We start from the raw sequence: 15,371 nt of genomic DNA, 5'->3' as shown, positions 1-15,371 counted from the left end.
CCTGTATATAATGAGGCTTGTTTTTATGAATTCCTAAATCATGCACCGTAACATCATCTTTGAAGGAAACTTTTGCTGGTAATTCCATTACCTGTTCTCATTGTGATGAATGCTCATTACTCATTCATTTTTACTCCTGTTGATTTATTATTTTGAGAAATGGATTGAAAAGAATTAGATTTATTTTTCTACGTGTATCTACCCATTTTTTAAATGTCACCGACCCTGCATGTAAAACCTGAGGCTGTACAATAACCTGAACTCACGAGATTGTTTCCCCCCTTAACATTTTTAAGTGATTTTCTCTTCACTTTTTTGATGTTCTGGATGGGAGAAGAGCAGTCATTCCAATGTTTAGTTTTGTAATGTTGATCTTCATTAAATAAAAGTTTTTAATTTGCAGATATAATGGAAAAGTGTTACAATACTGGAAAGTTCAACATTAAGTAGGTGAAGGAAATCTATATGGCTAACACATTTTTGGCCTTCTTCCAAGGCAGCATGTGGCTTTTGTGAGAAACAAATTTTTTTTAAATGTCACAAGAAAGTGCTTTATACACATTGTGGCCAGTCTTGTAAAAACATTCAAGCCAGACAGAATTCATTTAAATGATTTCTTGTGCAAAATGTGTGATGTCCTATTCAGTATTGTTAGATTTTAGAATTGTTAAACAATTGAAAATATGTGTATTGATGTAGCTTGTCATGTACAAGAATAATAATAAAAAAATGTGAGATTGATATATTGTGCTTAATCAAGCTTACGAAGGAGCCTGTTCTCATTGCAGGTGGGAAACATGGACAGGATACGAAGGACAGAAAGACAAACAACTATATAGGCAGACTAATGAAAGACAAAGATGAACAAAGGAACAAACAATAAGGATGCAGAGTGTCATAAATTTGCAGAGAAAGACGAGTGGCTGGACAAAATATCAGTCATATAGTGTAGGAAAGGCATGTTTAGGCGATCAAAACGAAGATGTTGAGTCCTGGAGCTGGGACACAGTCGCACTATAGTTTGAATGCTAGTGTACAATGCTTGTCAACTAAGTAATTTAGCTGTACAGTGTACAGCCAACGCCACTATACACCCCAAGGACTTGCTAATAATGATGGTGTGATACCGGTTTTCAGCTCTGCTGACTGGTTAGTTCACAGAATTTGAGCAGTCGCCATAAGATTCTCGAGAATTTAGTAACTCGATCGGGCATATCCACTGCATTCAGTTAGTGGCGCTTGCTTTCCTGTCTTGCTATACTTGTGTTGGCATCAAATCGAGCTCTCTCGATCACGCCTGCGATGTTATGATATACATTGTATGAGTGTACAATCCGTTACTCATGGTTGATACGTCTTCTGTGTTGTTAGGTTGGTTTTTTTGATTTTTTTTTCAAGACTGCATGGCCAGTCCCTCTGTATTACAATAGCGCCTTATCCTGGCCTGTGTATCAGCCTTGAATATTTTGCTCACCGTAAACAAAAATTAAAATAAAAAAATACCATAAAATGTTTTTATACCTTTTCTTATACAGCAAGAAAGTAAAGTTTCATCGATAAAGTATCTTCAAATATATACTCTTTCGATCCATTGCTAGGTTTAAAATATGTTTCCTCTTATTTCTTCATCTCTTCCTGATTCATCCATGTGTGTGTGGAGAGAGAGAGAACAATATTCTGGCTTTATATTTTGCCTTATGGTTTGTTGAAATTATAGCCTCATTAGCGTCTTCGAGTGGTAGGAACAATTAATTTCTCTGAATGAAAGAAGGATTACATCAAGGAAGATTTCCGATATTAATTTAAATTTACATTTTGCTTGGGTGAAACCCTTTCCCCTGTAGAACTACATACAGACGAATCCCAGCACCATCAATGTCTCCTGCCCCTCCAGCCAACACCGACTCGGTAGCTAAGCTACCGTGGCCTCATAAACCAGAAAGTGGTTAGTGGCTGGAGCCGCACGTGACTGCAGGCAAATTATTCGCATTTATACCACAGCTCGCACACTACGCCGTGATTCGCCCCGGCAATCAGCAACGGTACCTGCCGGGTGGCAGCACTCAACAATTCTACATCCCACAACCTTTATACTTTCCTCTTTTTTAAGGCTTTCTCCATCCTCTTCGGTGGAATTGTAGTCATCGAGGGTTCAAGTCCCACGCATGCTCTAAACGACGAGAGGACAGTTTTCAGTCTTGGGAGATGCAAAGTGTAGCCACAAAAAGGACTTCCTTTGGTTTCCAACACAAACTTCATCGAGGCAATGAAATTACATGTATACAAAATTTATAAGATTTTTGACTGCTGAAGAGACCATTTAAGATTCTCTAATATGTATCGCAGAGCTGCAGCGGGTCATTCTACGGCCATGTCTTAATTGGACACAGATATATATATATTATTTTATTCGCTCATACCTTTTACAAACGAATGTTTAAGCCATAAAGATGTATCAGTGCGTGAGTTTGCACAGCACTTGTGACAGAACAGCTGCTGACATAGCCATGCCACCACCATTCATAACCAGAGTTGTAAATAACTGATCCCATTCAGTTTCTCCACACACGAGTATGTCAGTCAAAACTTTTCGCGGAGTACCTTCTGCGGGCTTTCCTCTTTCCCTTGACCTCTGACCCATTTTTCGGCGTAAAAATTGTGAAATGAAAGGCAAACATTGAACCTGTCCTGTTGTCCTTCATTTACACCACATTTTGGGCAAGAGGACTTGTACTACATGCATACTATCTTGCTGCGATAGCAACACACATCGATTGTAATATTCGAGAAGAAAGTCTCAGAGACAGATAACGACTTTCCTTTAGACTTTGTCCATCAAGATCCTTCTTTGGTCAGACAGTTTTGCTACCTTTTTGGGGGCAGTGTCTGATGAAATATTCTGGAAAATTCTAAGAATCACTCATAAAATGTGAACAACAATAACAGCTGCTAAAAGACAAAGCCCCGCCTAGAAATAAATAAGAAAACGAAACTTTCCCTTTCTTTCTTTTGCATATGTGCAACTCATCATGTGTTCATTTATGGGCTTTTCGCTGGAAGAGTTTCAGGTGATAAGATTCCCTAACGACTGACAAACTCCATGACAAGAACTTTGCGTGCAACCTGCTGCTTCTTGAACCTTTGAGCCTCGTTGTTGCACTCCCTTGTCCTTCTCTCTGGGAAAGTGGACAGGCAAGAGGAAACGACTTGGGAAAATTGGTCATTTTTACCTGGTGGGCTTGGGATTTCCAAACAATATTTTCCTGTCACGATAGCACCACGTTAATTTTCTCTCTCGTCTCCACGTAGACCAGCAACACCGTATGAAATATCAGTTAACTGCCCTTGTCACATTTGAAAGGCGGCGATGATTGGGTGGACGATTGCTCGATCAGTCTGGTGGTTTTTGTCGGGTACGGACGTCTGCCTGCTTCGCGGCACCGAACTGGTCTGATTGCCCAAATATTGACAAGACAGCAGCGATATGACAAATTATGTCGATAAATAAAAAGAATGGATTTGTTGCTAGGGGTTCACTGCTGACTCATTCATAGCTGAGTGCTGGCATTTATGAAGCGATGAAGGGAATGGCAAACAGGACAAGCTGTCTGTTCTCTCTTGTTTTTATTGGTGTTTGTTTTGTTTTGTTTTGTTTTGTTTTGTTTTTTTGTCATTGTCTCTTTTTCTTTCAAGAGAGGCAAGCACATAAATACAGGAACAAGCAAGTAAGCAAGCAAGCGCACACACAGACACACGTACATACATCTCTTAATAAATTTCATATATACAGCAAAAATTTCTTGACTGAAAACAATCCCGTATAAAACATTTTTACCAACGTTTCCGTTTGACATCTTCATCTGTAAAGGGCTTCATCTGTAAAGACCAAACGGAATGCAAAAGCATGTTGTGCTCTAAAGACTTCATCCGTAGCACTAATTAACACCTTGAACTAAAAATTGCAAGAAAAAAAATCTTTTGAAATTTACTAAAAATGCGGTGGCTCACCTGTTCAGAAGTACAGGGTTTATATATATATATATCTGCCCCAACCCCTGAAGGAAAATTACCATAGGATGTGACAGCGGCTAGTCAGATATATCCTGTCTCACAATATTTATTAAAGCCACATACATAATTAAATAATTATGCCTACATTGTGGAGAACGAAAGTGAATTTGTCCGATGGCTTCTTATCACGCGCCGAGCCATGAACAGCCACAGCAGGTGTCATTGCATTGCTTTTTCGTGAGATTTTATGTCCCGAGCTGATTACAGGTGCAAAACGTGTGTTTGACAAGCAGTTATTTCATAAACGGCTGCGCCTAATACCTTCATATTTGCAGACTTGATATGTTTTGCCAGTAATTTCCGGTAGTTGTAAAAGCCTGGAGCACTCAGTACGGCTATTTTACAACACACTAGATTGATGTATAGTTTAGTGCAAGATCGAATTATTTTTTTAGTTTGAAGTATAAAAGGTAAAGGTCACCCCCTGACCCTTTCAGGTCTTTGGGGAGGGAGATGTTAGAAACCTTACTTTTCCTTGGGACCATTTTTTTTGTGATGGCGTTGCCCATGTCCTCCCCATCGCTCTTTTACCCTCCCTAACTCAGGAAAGTTTTCTGCGCACCGGGAATCGAACCGATGCCCTTCTCAGTTCGTATGCCAGCGCTCTAACCATTCGGCTATCCGCTTGTAGGAATACAAACCTTCCAGTACCGACACCCAGAGAGAGAGAGAAAGAAAATCAAATCAAATCCATCTATTTAGAGCATGTCTACGTTTAAGCTGTCAACAGGGTTGGAAATGTCCTGAAAAATATAGATATACAAGGAATTCATCTTTGTTTAATGTCATACACCGAGTATGCTCATGTAGCTGGATGACTCGAGACTATCGTCTGTCTTCTTACAAAACGCTGTCTGTCCTAACAGTTTGGCGCCTTTACAGGTGAGAAGTGGTAAGCCAGGTGAGAAAGACACGGCAGGGGTTCCTTGCAAACAAACCGCGGGCTGACCGCCGAAACGTCGACGATGGGCACAGAATCAAGTGTTGTGAGCCTACAGTTAGTTCCCCTGTGCTCAACAACGGCTGTAATATTTATAACTCACAGGTCACAGACTAAACAGTTCAGTAATATTTATCCTGGTGATAATGGTCGGATCCTGTTACCAATATCTCTTCTCATTCATTTTGGAGTTCGACTACTGCGACTAGCGGATAATCCGTCGTCTTCGATTGTAAAGCAGACGACTGAGGCTCTGTTAGGGATAAAAATGGACGCTGGGAAAAACTGTCTCGGATACATTGGACTTGATTGACAGTCTCTCTTCTCATCCTCTTTACTATGATTGGGAAGGGTACTAAATATTAGTGAGAATAAAATGGTGAATGACAAATAAAAGACCAATAAAGTTGAACTTTTATGACATGTTGTAATATTTGAAGCGTAACATATCATGGTGTATTTTTAACTTACTCCCCGCGCAGAGCCCCACTATTATCACCTGGCCGCAAATTCGGCAAAGTTCGTGTGTCGCCCGTACGCAGCTCGGAATCCTGCGCTAAACCTGTCACCTGGCTAACGCGCGGCCTCGTTGAGTGAGACAGTGGAGTAACCGAAGTTTGCCAGCCCGACTAGCAAGGCAGGCAGACAGCCCTCGGACTGTGTTAGTGAACTTAGCAACCTGGATGTACTTTGCAACTGTGAAAAAAAGAGACGACCAGACCCTACTCGAGGAACCATTCGCCCCTCGTTCGAACATGGAGAGACGGACAGAGTTGGAAAGGTGTCGTCTGCTGCGAAGTAGACTAAACAGTGTCAACAGTTTTCTCTCTGAGCGGGGGCAAACATCGTCAAGGCAAGGACACCGCAAGAATGCGTGGAGTTTCACTGGCATGTTCTTCCTCGTTCACCTCCTCTCCTTCCTTCTGTTGTCGTCTATGGTTCAGATCTGTCACGCGGTTTGTCTCGACAGAAGCCTCGAGGAGAGGGAGGAGATGGCCAACGTGGTCGTGACAGGTACAGTGAAAAAAGTTATGCTCGACGACCGTGATTCGAACCGCGGGATGTATAAAAGCGAGATCGAGATCAAGCGGGTGTTGAAAGGTGAAAATGTTGTCAACCAACTGGCCAACTTCATAGACCCCGTGCGGCAGCATAAGATGGTGATGGTGGATGGGTTTGGAGACCCTCATATTTGTGAGAACGAGGTGCATGTCGCAGACACCAAGATTTTTCTTTTGAATAAAGGATACAACGGAGAGCTGAGACTCAACTCGAGCATCCTCCCTATCACAGTGGTCAACTTGAACTACGCAGAGGCCGTTGTCAAAGGTAGGTGCTTCCGTGGGGACCACCCTCATAAAATTACTTTTAAGTTTTGACTTTTGTATGTGTGTATAATATTGCATTTTATTATTGTACTCATTGTATTGTATGTCTCTCTAATACCATCTAAGGACCTGACTGGTGTTTTTGCTCCTTGGGATGAGCATTTCTGAAGATTAATTAACAACTGGGAGCAACTTTGTTATATTTAAAATAATCATCATTTTTGGTGAGTGCCTTTAACCCCCCCCCCAAAAAAAAAGCTTTGGGAAACATTTTTCACCAGGTAAAGGTGAAAGTTAATTTCTAGTTTCTAGTAATAAAATATAACTGCATACTGATGTATACTCAACTCCTTCCATTTCCCCCACAAGAAAAGCATATCCACAGGATTAAACATATAATCAGTAAGTTATGGAATGTGTATGCTGTGCATATCAAAGTTGAATTCATATGAGAACATTTCTTATGGCATTAAGAGATAAAAGTCTTCTTAAAGGACCAAGAAGAAACAGCTTCAGAATGCAATACCTAGCTTCTAGGTTTCAGTTATTTCCAAATTCCAGCATGGGGATGTGCATTTAGTTTACTCATTTAGCACTGCTGTAAGAATGATGAAATAAGCACCATAATATATGTATGGAAGCTGGAGACTAGTAAAACATCCATTTGCTAATGAAATTAACAATAATTAAACTGGTAAAGCTGTGTTCTCTGTGTGAATGCAAGTTCAATTAAAGGTAGACATAGGTCATAGAATCATATTTTATGCAGTGAATGAGATTTATTTGTGCTTAGCACCTGGACTTACTGCATTAGTTGTAAGGCTGTACTGCTAAATTAATCTTTCTTCATGTTCATGGGTCTGTTAAAGTGCCATTCTGCCTTACCTTTTCTCTTGTTATTTTTAAAACAATTTTTGTTAATTTCCTTGAAAAAAATAAGTCCAGTAGATGAGAAAAGAAGAACATTAAATATCATTGTGATTAAATATGAACAGGAAGGGGAAAGGTGTACGAGTGTTTGCTGCACTTGAACACAAAAGAGCTTATATATATATTGGCTCTTGGTATGGTCTTTTTTCAATATTCCCATGCAGTTTCAATATTCCTTCTTTCTAAAAAAAAAAAAAAAATCGGTGAATCTTCCTATTCTAGTAACCATTGTTGAGGCCAGCAGTTTTTAATTCAGAGGGAAGTATCATATGGCAAAAAAAGTAAAGCTACATTTTTAAAACGGTCTTCCATGAACACCTTGTCACGTGCCACAGTAAGGTCAAAGGACAAGGACCGGAAGTACGTCTTTCCACGCGACATCGTCACTGCAGCCCCTCGGTTGTCGCTAGCGTCGGCTTTCTGCTGCAGCAGATCCTCTCACCTGCTAACCGGGCTGATTCTACTCCACTCTCCTGTTCTCTGGAAAGTCTTTAATGGATCGACCGACATATTGGGGATGAGTGGTAGAGACGGAGGTTAAATTTTCACTGGTGTGGCATAGGTCAGCGAAACCAAATTGCAAGCCCATTGCACATTCAGCCAGCAAGCGTCGTTAAAATTTCGTCACCAATCATAAATGCCCTTGTCCGAGGAAGTCGAGGTTCATACTTTACGGATATTTAAAGCGATTATGAAATACTAGTGCGGATTCCTTTTCGTGTGTGACTTTTGATACACGTGTTCGACAAACCTTCCATCATCCGTCGCTTGAAACGAGTTTGTTGTGATGAACCGTTGATGGACGCTGGGACTCCGAAGACTATATAAAATTATAGTTTCATATCAAACAGTGTATGTACTGAAACACGGACAAGAGAAGTGCAATGATGGCAAGATCAAGGTCGCTGGCGAGGGCGGTATACGTATGCGCGCGCCAAGTCAGCATTTTTTAAAAAAACATGTTTACCCTCAAGGGTCTACTTTTACATATCAGTAAGCTCATGTGCTGTGCCAACAAAGCCCGTGCCTATTCACCTATTTAAAATACATTAAAGGGCTGTAGAGCGAAGGACATATCTTCTCTAATTCTGATCGTAATTCAGAAAGCAAATGCTAAGTGGGTCATTGTGGGTGAGGGGGAGGTGCAGACTGGTTGAATGAACGAGCAGGAATGTCTACTTGAGAGGTTGTAAACTCGGTATCAGTGCGTGGAATCGATAAAGGTAGTGAGTGTTTTTGTGGCTCTCTCTCACACCACTTTGTGTGTGTGTGCCCCTGTGTATGTTTGTTAGACATCGTGTGTGTCTCTGTGTGCGCGCGTGCATTTTGCAGAAGCGTAGGTCTGCTTTGCCAAATTCGCACGATTTCCAGCTCTGTTTTTTCCCTTGTCTTGAAGTTTAGTGTGCCGTGTACACTTACAGGTAAAACCCAGAAGCATTATGGGTCAGTGTATATAACATTTACGATGATGTTGTCATTAACGCTTAGCTACTTCAGTGACATTGGTGAAGTTTTAGGATGCAAAAACACACAGACATGCAAATCTTTGATACCTACATGCTTGCACAGTGAGTGGGTTCATCATTTACTGACATGCTTGGATCATAAAACGGAGTTCCATTTTTTCCCATACGTGCAAAAATCGCTTTTATTTCCTTCGGTTTGCCCTCGCACTATTCGTGTCCACTCGTGTGCTCTTCCGCTCCGTTGTGAAATCTCACTGGAAACCTGTGCGGGCTTGACATGTTATGACCTTAGACCTTAGAGAGTTGGGTCAGTCTAATGAGTCGTCCCTTGGTAACCGAGTCTGAAAGGTGTGAATAGGAAGGGGCGTGGGGAAGGTTGAGAAGCCAAACACAAGAGCCTCTTGTCCGCGAGAGAACAGGGTAGCCGGGTAGCCGTCTCGCTTGGCGCTCGGCAAAGTTGACTCGAAGTTAGAAACTCCCAAGCTTCAACGGGACGGTCAACAAAGGCAAACAAAAAACATCAATATTGAGGCTTTCTGGGTAGGTCTGAGCCTGATTACCTATCCGAGAGTACTTACGATCCCTTGCTACCACTGTAATTGCCCTTGAGGCTTGATGTAATTGTATTGTAATTGATATGTTTTCCTCCAAAAATAGGGGGACCAGTTGAATAGCCTTGAACTTGTGAGGCAAACAGAGGTCAGGGGATACTCTTAGGCGTTATTTGTCTCTTGCTGTGGTCGTGACTGAAAGGTCATGTGTGTGGTCAGAGCGCGCTACTGTGGCACTAAAGAGTTTCTATTTCTCTAAACAGAGTACATCAGGAATATTTAAATTGCTTTTTTTATTTAAACGTCTGCCTCGGTCACCCAATGGACAAAACTACTGCAGCATATAAAGAAGCATATCAGCACGCAGCCCTCTCGTGCCTTTCCGAGCACGTGACACTCTGGTCACAAGCTAGCGTTTGAAGACAGAGGGGAGCGCAGGGCGGATATACTCTGCTTTTCGGTTACATGTATAAATAGGTTCTCAAGGATCAGTAATGTAACTCATTCACATCCCAAGCTTAATTAATCAGACTGAATTCCCACTGGATGTTTGTAAGCAGCGCATGGCGAACTGAGTTTAACAGACATTCGCAGTCCTTGCGGAGTTGTCTGGCAGATAATGTCTGAGACTTCACTGAAAGTTGCCTCTTTTGTTTTCCTTATTATAATTTGGCAGATGTTTCCTAAGCAACCACACCCGTATCGGTCACAAAGTTTAGTGCGATCTTTCGAGATCGTTCCACGTGCTGTCGAGTGTCTGTCACTCTTAACGGCGCAAGAAACAGGTGAACAAGCACCTTCTGGACTCGAGTGCCTGGACTTCTGGACTCGAGTGACTTCAAAAGATGCTTGAAATCAGGTGCAACAAGTAAGGTAGACATTAATAGATGTTGCGAGTACCGCTGCTGTCATGGCTTCAAAAGCAATTTATGTTTTATCACGTGCTGCGTGGAGAGTTAATGAAACTTTCCTGTTTGTGGTGCGAACTGTTTCATTTTCATCAACATCTACCTTTATATAGTATTTCAAAAAAAAAAACACTCTTAGAAGTGAGCACATGGCTTAGAGACCACTTCCATAGCACGCCATCAAAAATGATAAGGATAATGGAATCTGTCAAGGGTCTGCACAGGAATTCCGTAGTTTATAGCCCCTTCAGGCCCCATAATAGGTCAGAGTGTGACCTACTTTCCTTGAGGACGTGTTCACCTGCGGGCTTCGTGCTTCGACTGCACGTGGTCGTAAAATGTGGCGACGCACGTGTGATTTGCGATGTCAAGTGATCGGGAATGAGGTGCACGAAAGTATTGGTGGTAAATAAACAGTAAAGTACATTTAAACAGAGACGGTAGTGCCTGGTAAACCACTGTCGCTGTTGTATTCAGGTCTGCTCCTCTTTGCACACAGTCATGGGGTTGAAGGTACGAATCGGAGATAAGGCTACCAACAGAAGTCAAATTAATTAGAAGCATTTTTAAAAAGTAGTTGCCAGTCACACTTATCTGTGTGATTATTATTCCTGATTATCTTTCATCTGTTACACCTGTTCTGCTTCTCTTGAAGAATAGGAACCGACGATTTTCGACTCCTGTCTCTTAAAGTTACCAAGTCACCCCACCCCACCCCACAACACACACACACATCCGTCATGTCCACAACATATGGACATCTTCGTGTTGTTTATCTTGCTTAACGCAGTATAAGGCACGGATGTATGTAGAAGTGTAAGTTCATGGTCGTAGGTTTGTCTGACAACTACAGTTGGTGGCGCTGGAGGTTGGATGGAGGCACTTGTACATTTTGTGTACTTCAGCTTATCTCCATCATATCTTCTCGAACCGGATGCTGCCAAGTGTTTAATTTAATCAAGGCTATCTTTTTGTTATTTTTAAGGTCGTGTAACAAGAGGTGGTGAAGAGAAGAACATATTGTATGAATTATTCTTTGATAGCGCCACTTCATCTGGTTTATCCCCCGAGCCCCACCTTCAATATCGCCTAATACTACTGCCAGCTCCTATGATGATCCTCCAATAAATTGTGAACTTTGAACTATCCACTCTGCTTGAAAATCTTTACTGCAAACTAATGGCGGAAGCAGTCTGGCCACTGTCATAACCAAATGAGATGGCAGTCCCCCTAGATACATCCACACCATTTTCAGGCCTCGGACGTCTCACCATCTTGCCTTTAAAGAAAAAAAAAATGCACATCAGTCTGGTAGGTCAGGACTAGTGTCATAGAAGTTGCCGCAGTTCTCACGATTGCCCCAATGTGAATGAGACCTACCATCTAACCTTTGACCTTTCTCTTTTGTCCCAACTCCGACGAGAACACATTGTGGCTCTCTATAATTCATGCTGTGGGGGCGTTTTAATTCGTCGACAGCACAAGGTCGTGGACTAGTCGGGTGTGGGAACCTGATAATGTTGTGTCAAAGAATAAAAATAAATGGAAAGCAAAAAAAAAAACAAAAAACAAAAAACAAAAAGCAAAACAAACAAACAAACAAGCAAACAAAGCAAAACAAAAAAAAAAAGAAAACAACAACAAAAATGTTAATCGCTCCCATGTATTATTGAACAGTCATAGACCGTGCGTTTCATTAATGTATTTGTAGTCTGTTTTGTTGCTCATTCCATCAAAGAATTATTATTTACTGTATGCGAAAGGGACTCATTAAAAATATATGCAGTAGCATTATTTGAACATCTACTCCAAAGATTACTTCTCTTTTGGTTATTTGTTGGGGTTGGCGTCAAGTTGCTTTATCTTATCTCAAGTGCCAGAGGGAAGTGTTGCCCACAAACCTTTGATCCTCTTGTTTGCGTGTACCTTGTTGTTTGCTGCCTATCCCTGCTGAGATTAGGGGTCAGACCATACATTAAGGTGTCCTGTCAGTCTGGGAGTATGTTGAACTGTTACACAAACTAACTGCATTGTTCTTCTCAGCAGGCATTGATAGAAGTGTTGTTTATAATCAGCAGCACTTGTTTTGTTGGGTTTCTTTTTTTGCGTGTGTCAAATGTTTGTTTGAACTACCTATCCAAACAGGGAGTTTAATTTGAGGCAAGGCAGTGACAAGGGACAGAAACTCAATTGCTGTCATCAAGTTGCAACAGTGGCTCTGTTACTTATTACCAACAGAACAGTTCAGTCGTGGGCCTATTTCTGTGAAATGTCCTCGTTCCTACACTGAAAATGAAAATTCTGATTTATTTTTAACCGTTTATGTCATCGTTTTACGAAAGTTTCAGGTTTTAACAACTCTGCCTCATCAGGTACATACGCAGTTACAAAGAGGTTAACCGATGGTTAGGCAGCATTTTTCAAATAATAGTTCACACCCTCTCATTTATCCCGGCGGAAGTGTGTTCCTGAGAAGTCGCCTAGTTGGTATCAAAGACTTGTTCATTGTTCATTTTCACGAGCCGTCCTTCCTGTACTCTATTGTCAAACCCACAGAGCGAGAAAGAAAGATACCGAGAAATCTTTATTTACTAACAGAATAAACAAATGTTGATTTTCTTTCCTTCTAATGAAAGGAAACTGAAACACTATACTACAAAACATTAAAATAACAAGAGAGAGAGAGACGGACGTACAAAGAATCATATACAGTGGTACCTCGACATACGAGTGCCCTGACATACGAGTGTTTTGAGATACGAGCCGCCGAGCGAGCGATATTTTGCTTCGAGATAAGAGCAAGATTTGAGATACGAGGAATCGCACACTACACCGCTGCACACGACATCAACATGCGGGGCGGATATTAGGGTCGTGTGCAGCGTCTAACAGTTTCTCCCACCTCAGACTAGACCTCAGTCTGTGTTGTCTGCTTGTTTCCCTCGTTTTCGAATAATTTTTGATAAGTTGGGTTCGAGTTTTTTTGCTTTTTGTACATTTACAAAACATTATTCCATTTATTTTTGTAACCATGGGTCCGAAGAAGAAGATGATGTCTATTGAATTAAAGCGCGAAATCGTAGGAAAACATGAGCAAGGTGTGCGAGTAATTGACTTGGCGAGGATGTACGGGTGTAGCACATCAATGATATGTTCTGAGCTTAAACAGGAGTTGATAAAGGGTACAACGCCAGCTAAGGGCGTACCGTTACAATAATTTCTAAGCTCCGGACTTCTCTCCATGAAAAGATGGAGAACTATTGACTGTGTGGGTGACAGAGAAGCAGCTTCAAGGAGGAACCTTAACACAAAGCATCATGTGTGAGAAGGCACGAGCGATTTACGGTATTTGCTGAAGCAGATCCACACACTTCACAAACGAAGAATTTAATGTTTTTATAGAATATGTATTTGTATTCATATAAATGTTTCTTCTTGTAAATACACTTTTTCTTATTCAAAAACACTTAACAAAAACAACTGAGGTGGTGTTTTGAGAGCTGGAACGGATTAATGGCATTTCAATGAATTTAAATGGGGAAAATTGCTTTGAGATACGAGCAATTTGACATACGAGCAAGGTTACGGAACGAATTAAACTCGTATGTCGAGGTACCACTGTATTAGACAAATTGGCAGGCGTCCGTGCGGTAAGGGCAGGTACAGGTCGACAGCCCTGTGCAGATACCCGGGTAGAAGTTAAACTTGAAACAGTCAAACACACGCCAGCGTCAGACAAGCGTCAGCAGGACTTGACGTTCACTTGACGGCGACGTCGAGAGTTGTGGCCCTTGCCGTCAACACCAGGCAAAGGAATGTTGTGGGTGGCGTATCATGGTGACAGTCAACAGCGGCGTGCTTGTAATCCAAGAGGACAATACAAGGTAAACGAACAGATATAAATTATAGCCTGTGATGGGCTGTTTTTCTGTATATCTACCTCAGCATTCGCCTTCGTGAGAGAGGCTGAAGACGAGTCGGGTGGGAATGGGTGTGCAGTCGGCAGTCCTGTAACACTATATATCACACGCATTATAGGAGAATTGGGTGAGATTTGACATTTGCTTCTTTGCGCAGCCCACGTGTTAATTGTCGTGGAAAATGTTGTAGTGGTTACTTTTTATTACATTGCTCGCGTCTTCTCGTGAAAGGTGGGACATTGTTGGGTGACAGTTATGACCATCCGCAGGGAAAATTTGCATGTAATGTTCCCAAGTGAGCTTCTTGAAATCTCGCCACGCGGCTCATGAAAACACACTCCGGCTCTTCCCAACAAAAGACTTAATTAACAGTGTGCAAAATACAACGCAGACAAGATTTTCTAAAGAATACAAATTATGTGAAATACATGCATACAACAAACTTGCTCATCTAAAAGGAGTCACAGCACTATCCGTTCTTCCAATGCCTCACTGCTATATAACTGCCCGTTATAACCGCAGTATTCATCAAGACTTCGAGAAATAGTATCTTTCACTGACCTTTTAACCATTCGGATGAAGAAAAAAAAAGGTTGCACTCCACTAAGCATTTTGGCTAGTACTTTTAGTCGAGTTAACAGGAAGAGTGTATTTTTATTTCGGTGTATAGTATTTCTTATAGCAGGAAGATGATACCTATCTTTCTCCTATCAACGAGTACATTAAGGTGGGTCATAGAAAAATTTAATGTACATCTAAAGTTCTCATTTTTCATAGCTTGCTTCATAGCTTCCATGGTTCAGTGAGCCGAAATATATCCTCTTCAGAGGGTTGTATGGCTTATTTGCATATCTGTCCGAGAGAGTGGATACGATTGACAGATCGACAGTGCAAACCTGTGCATTTTTATGTTATAATATGTGTGTTGCAGATGTTTCTGTTGCCTGAATTCAGTACTCTTGTGTTTGTTTGTTCTTTCGACCATGTTTTGTTTTATTTGTAAATACATCTACTCCAAACACTAGAATAATAGAGGTTCTATAATTTGCCTGCAATCCTAGTATGCTCGTGATATCACCGTAGTCAGGTGCCTGACAGCGTGCAACGAGCTTCTGTAATTACATATCTGGATATAATTACACCACTGGTCAGATAATGTGTGTTACGAGTGCCACCATACTGTCAAGGCTTGGCTTTTTGCATTTTCATCTTGGCTGAGGTAAAGGACGGACATAGCATGATCGAGGAAATGATCCG

General features: G+C 41.4%; 1 protein-coding gene across 1 annotated transcript; it reads left to right on the top strand.

Moving 5' to 3' along the window:
• Nucleotides 1-6,003: 6,003 nt before the first annotated feature.
• On the top strand, nt 6,004-15,062 carry LOC112555906 (agrin-like). The gene is made up of 2 exons (XM_025224481.1): nt 6,004-6,340; nt 15,046-15,062. The coding sequence occupies exons 1-2, from the start codon at nt 6,004-6,006 to the stop codon at nt 15,060-15,062; spliced, it is 354 nt and encodes a 117-aa protein (XP_025080266.1).
• Nucleotides 15,063-15,371: the final 309 nt, after the last annotated feature.

The sequence above is a fragment of the Pomacea canaliculata genome, linkage group LG2 (assembly GCF_003073045.1).
Source record: "Pomacea canaliculata isolate SZHN2017 linkage group LG2, ASM307304v1, whole genome shotgun sequence".
Lineage (NCBI taxonomy): Eukaryota > Metazoa > Mollusca > Gastropoda > Architaenioglossa > Ampullariidae > Pomacea > Pomacea canaliculata.
Note: the sequence above shows the minus strand (reverse complement) of the source record. Positions and strands in the feature narration are given on the sequence as shown.

Bases quoted from the DNA above. Each gene is read 5' to 3' on its own strand.
- LOC112555906 (XM_025224481.1), top strand. From the start codon at position 6,004: ATGGCCAACGTGGTCGTGACAGGTACAGTGAAAAAAGTTATGCTCGAC.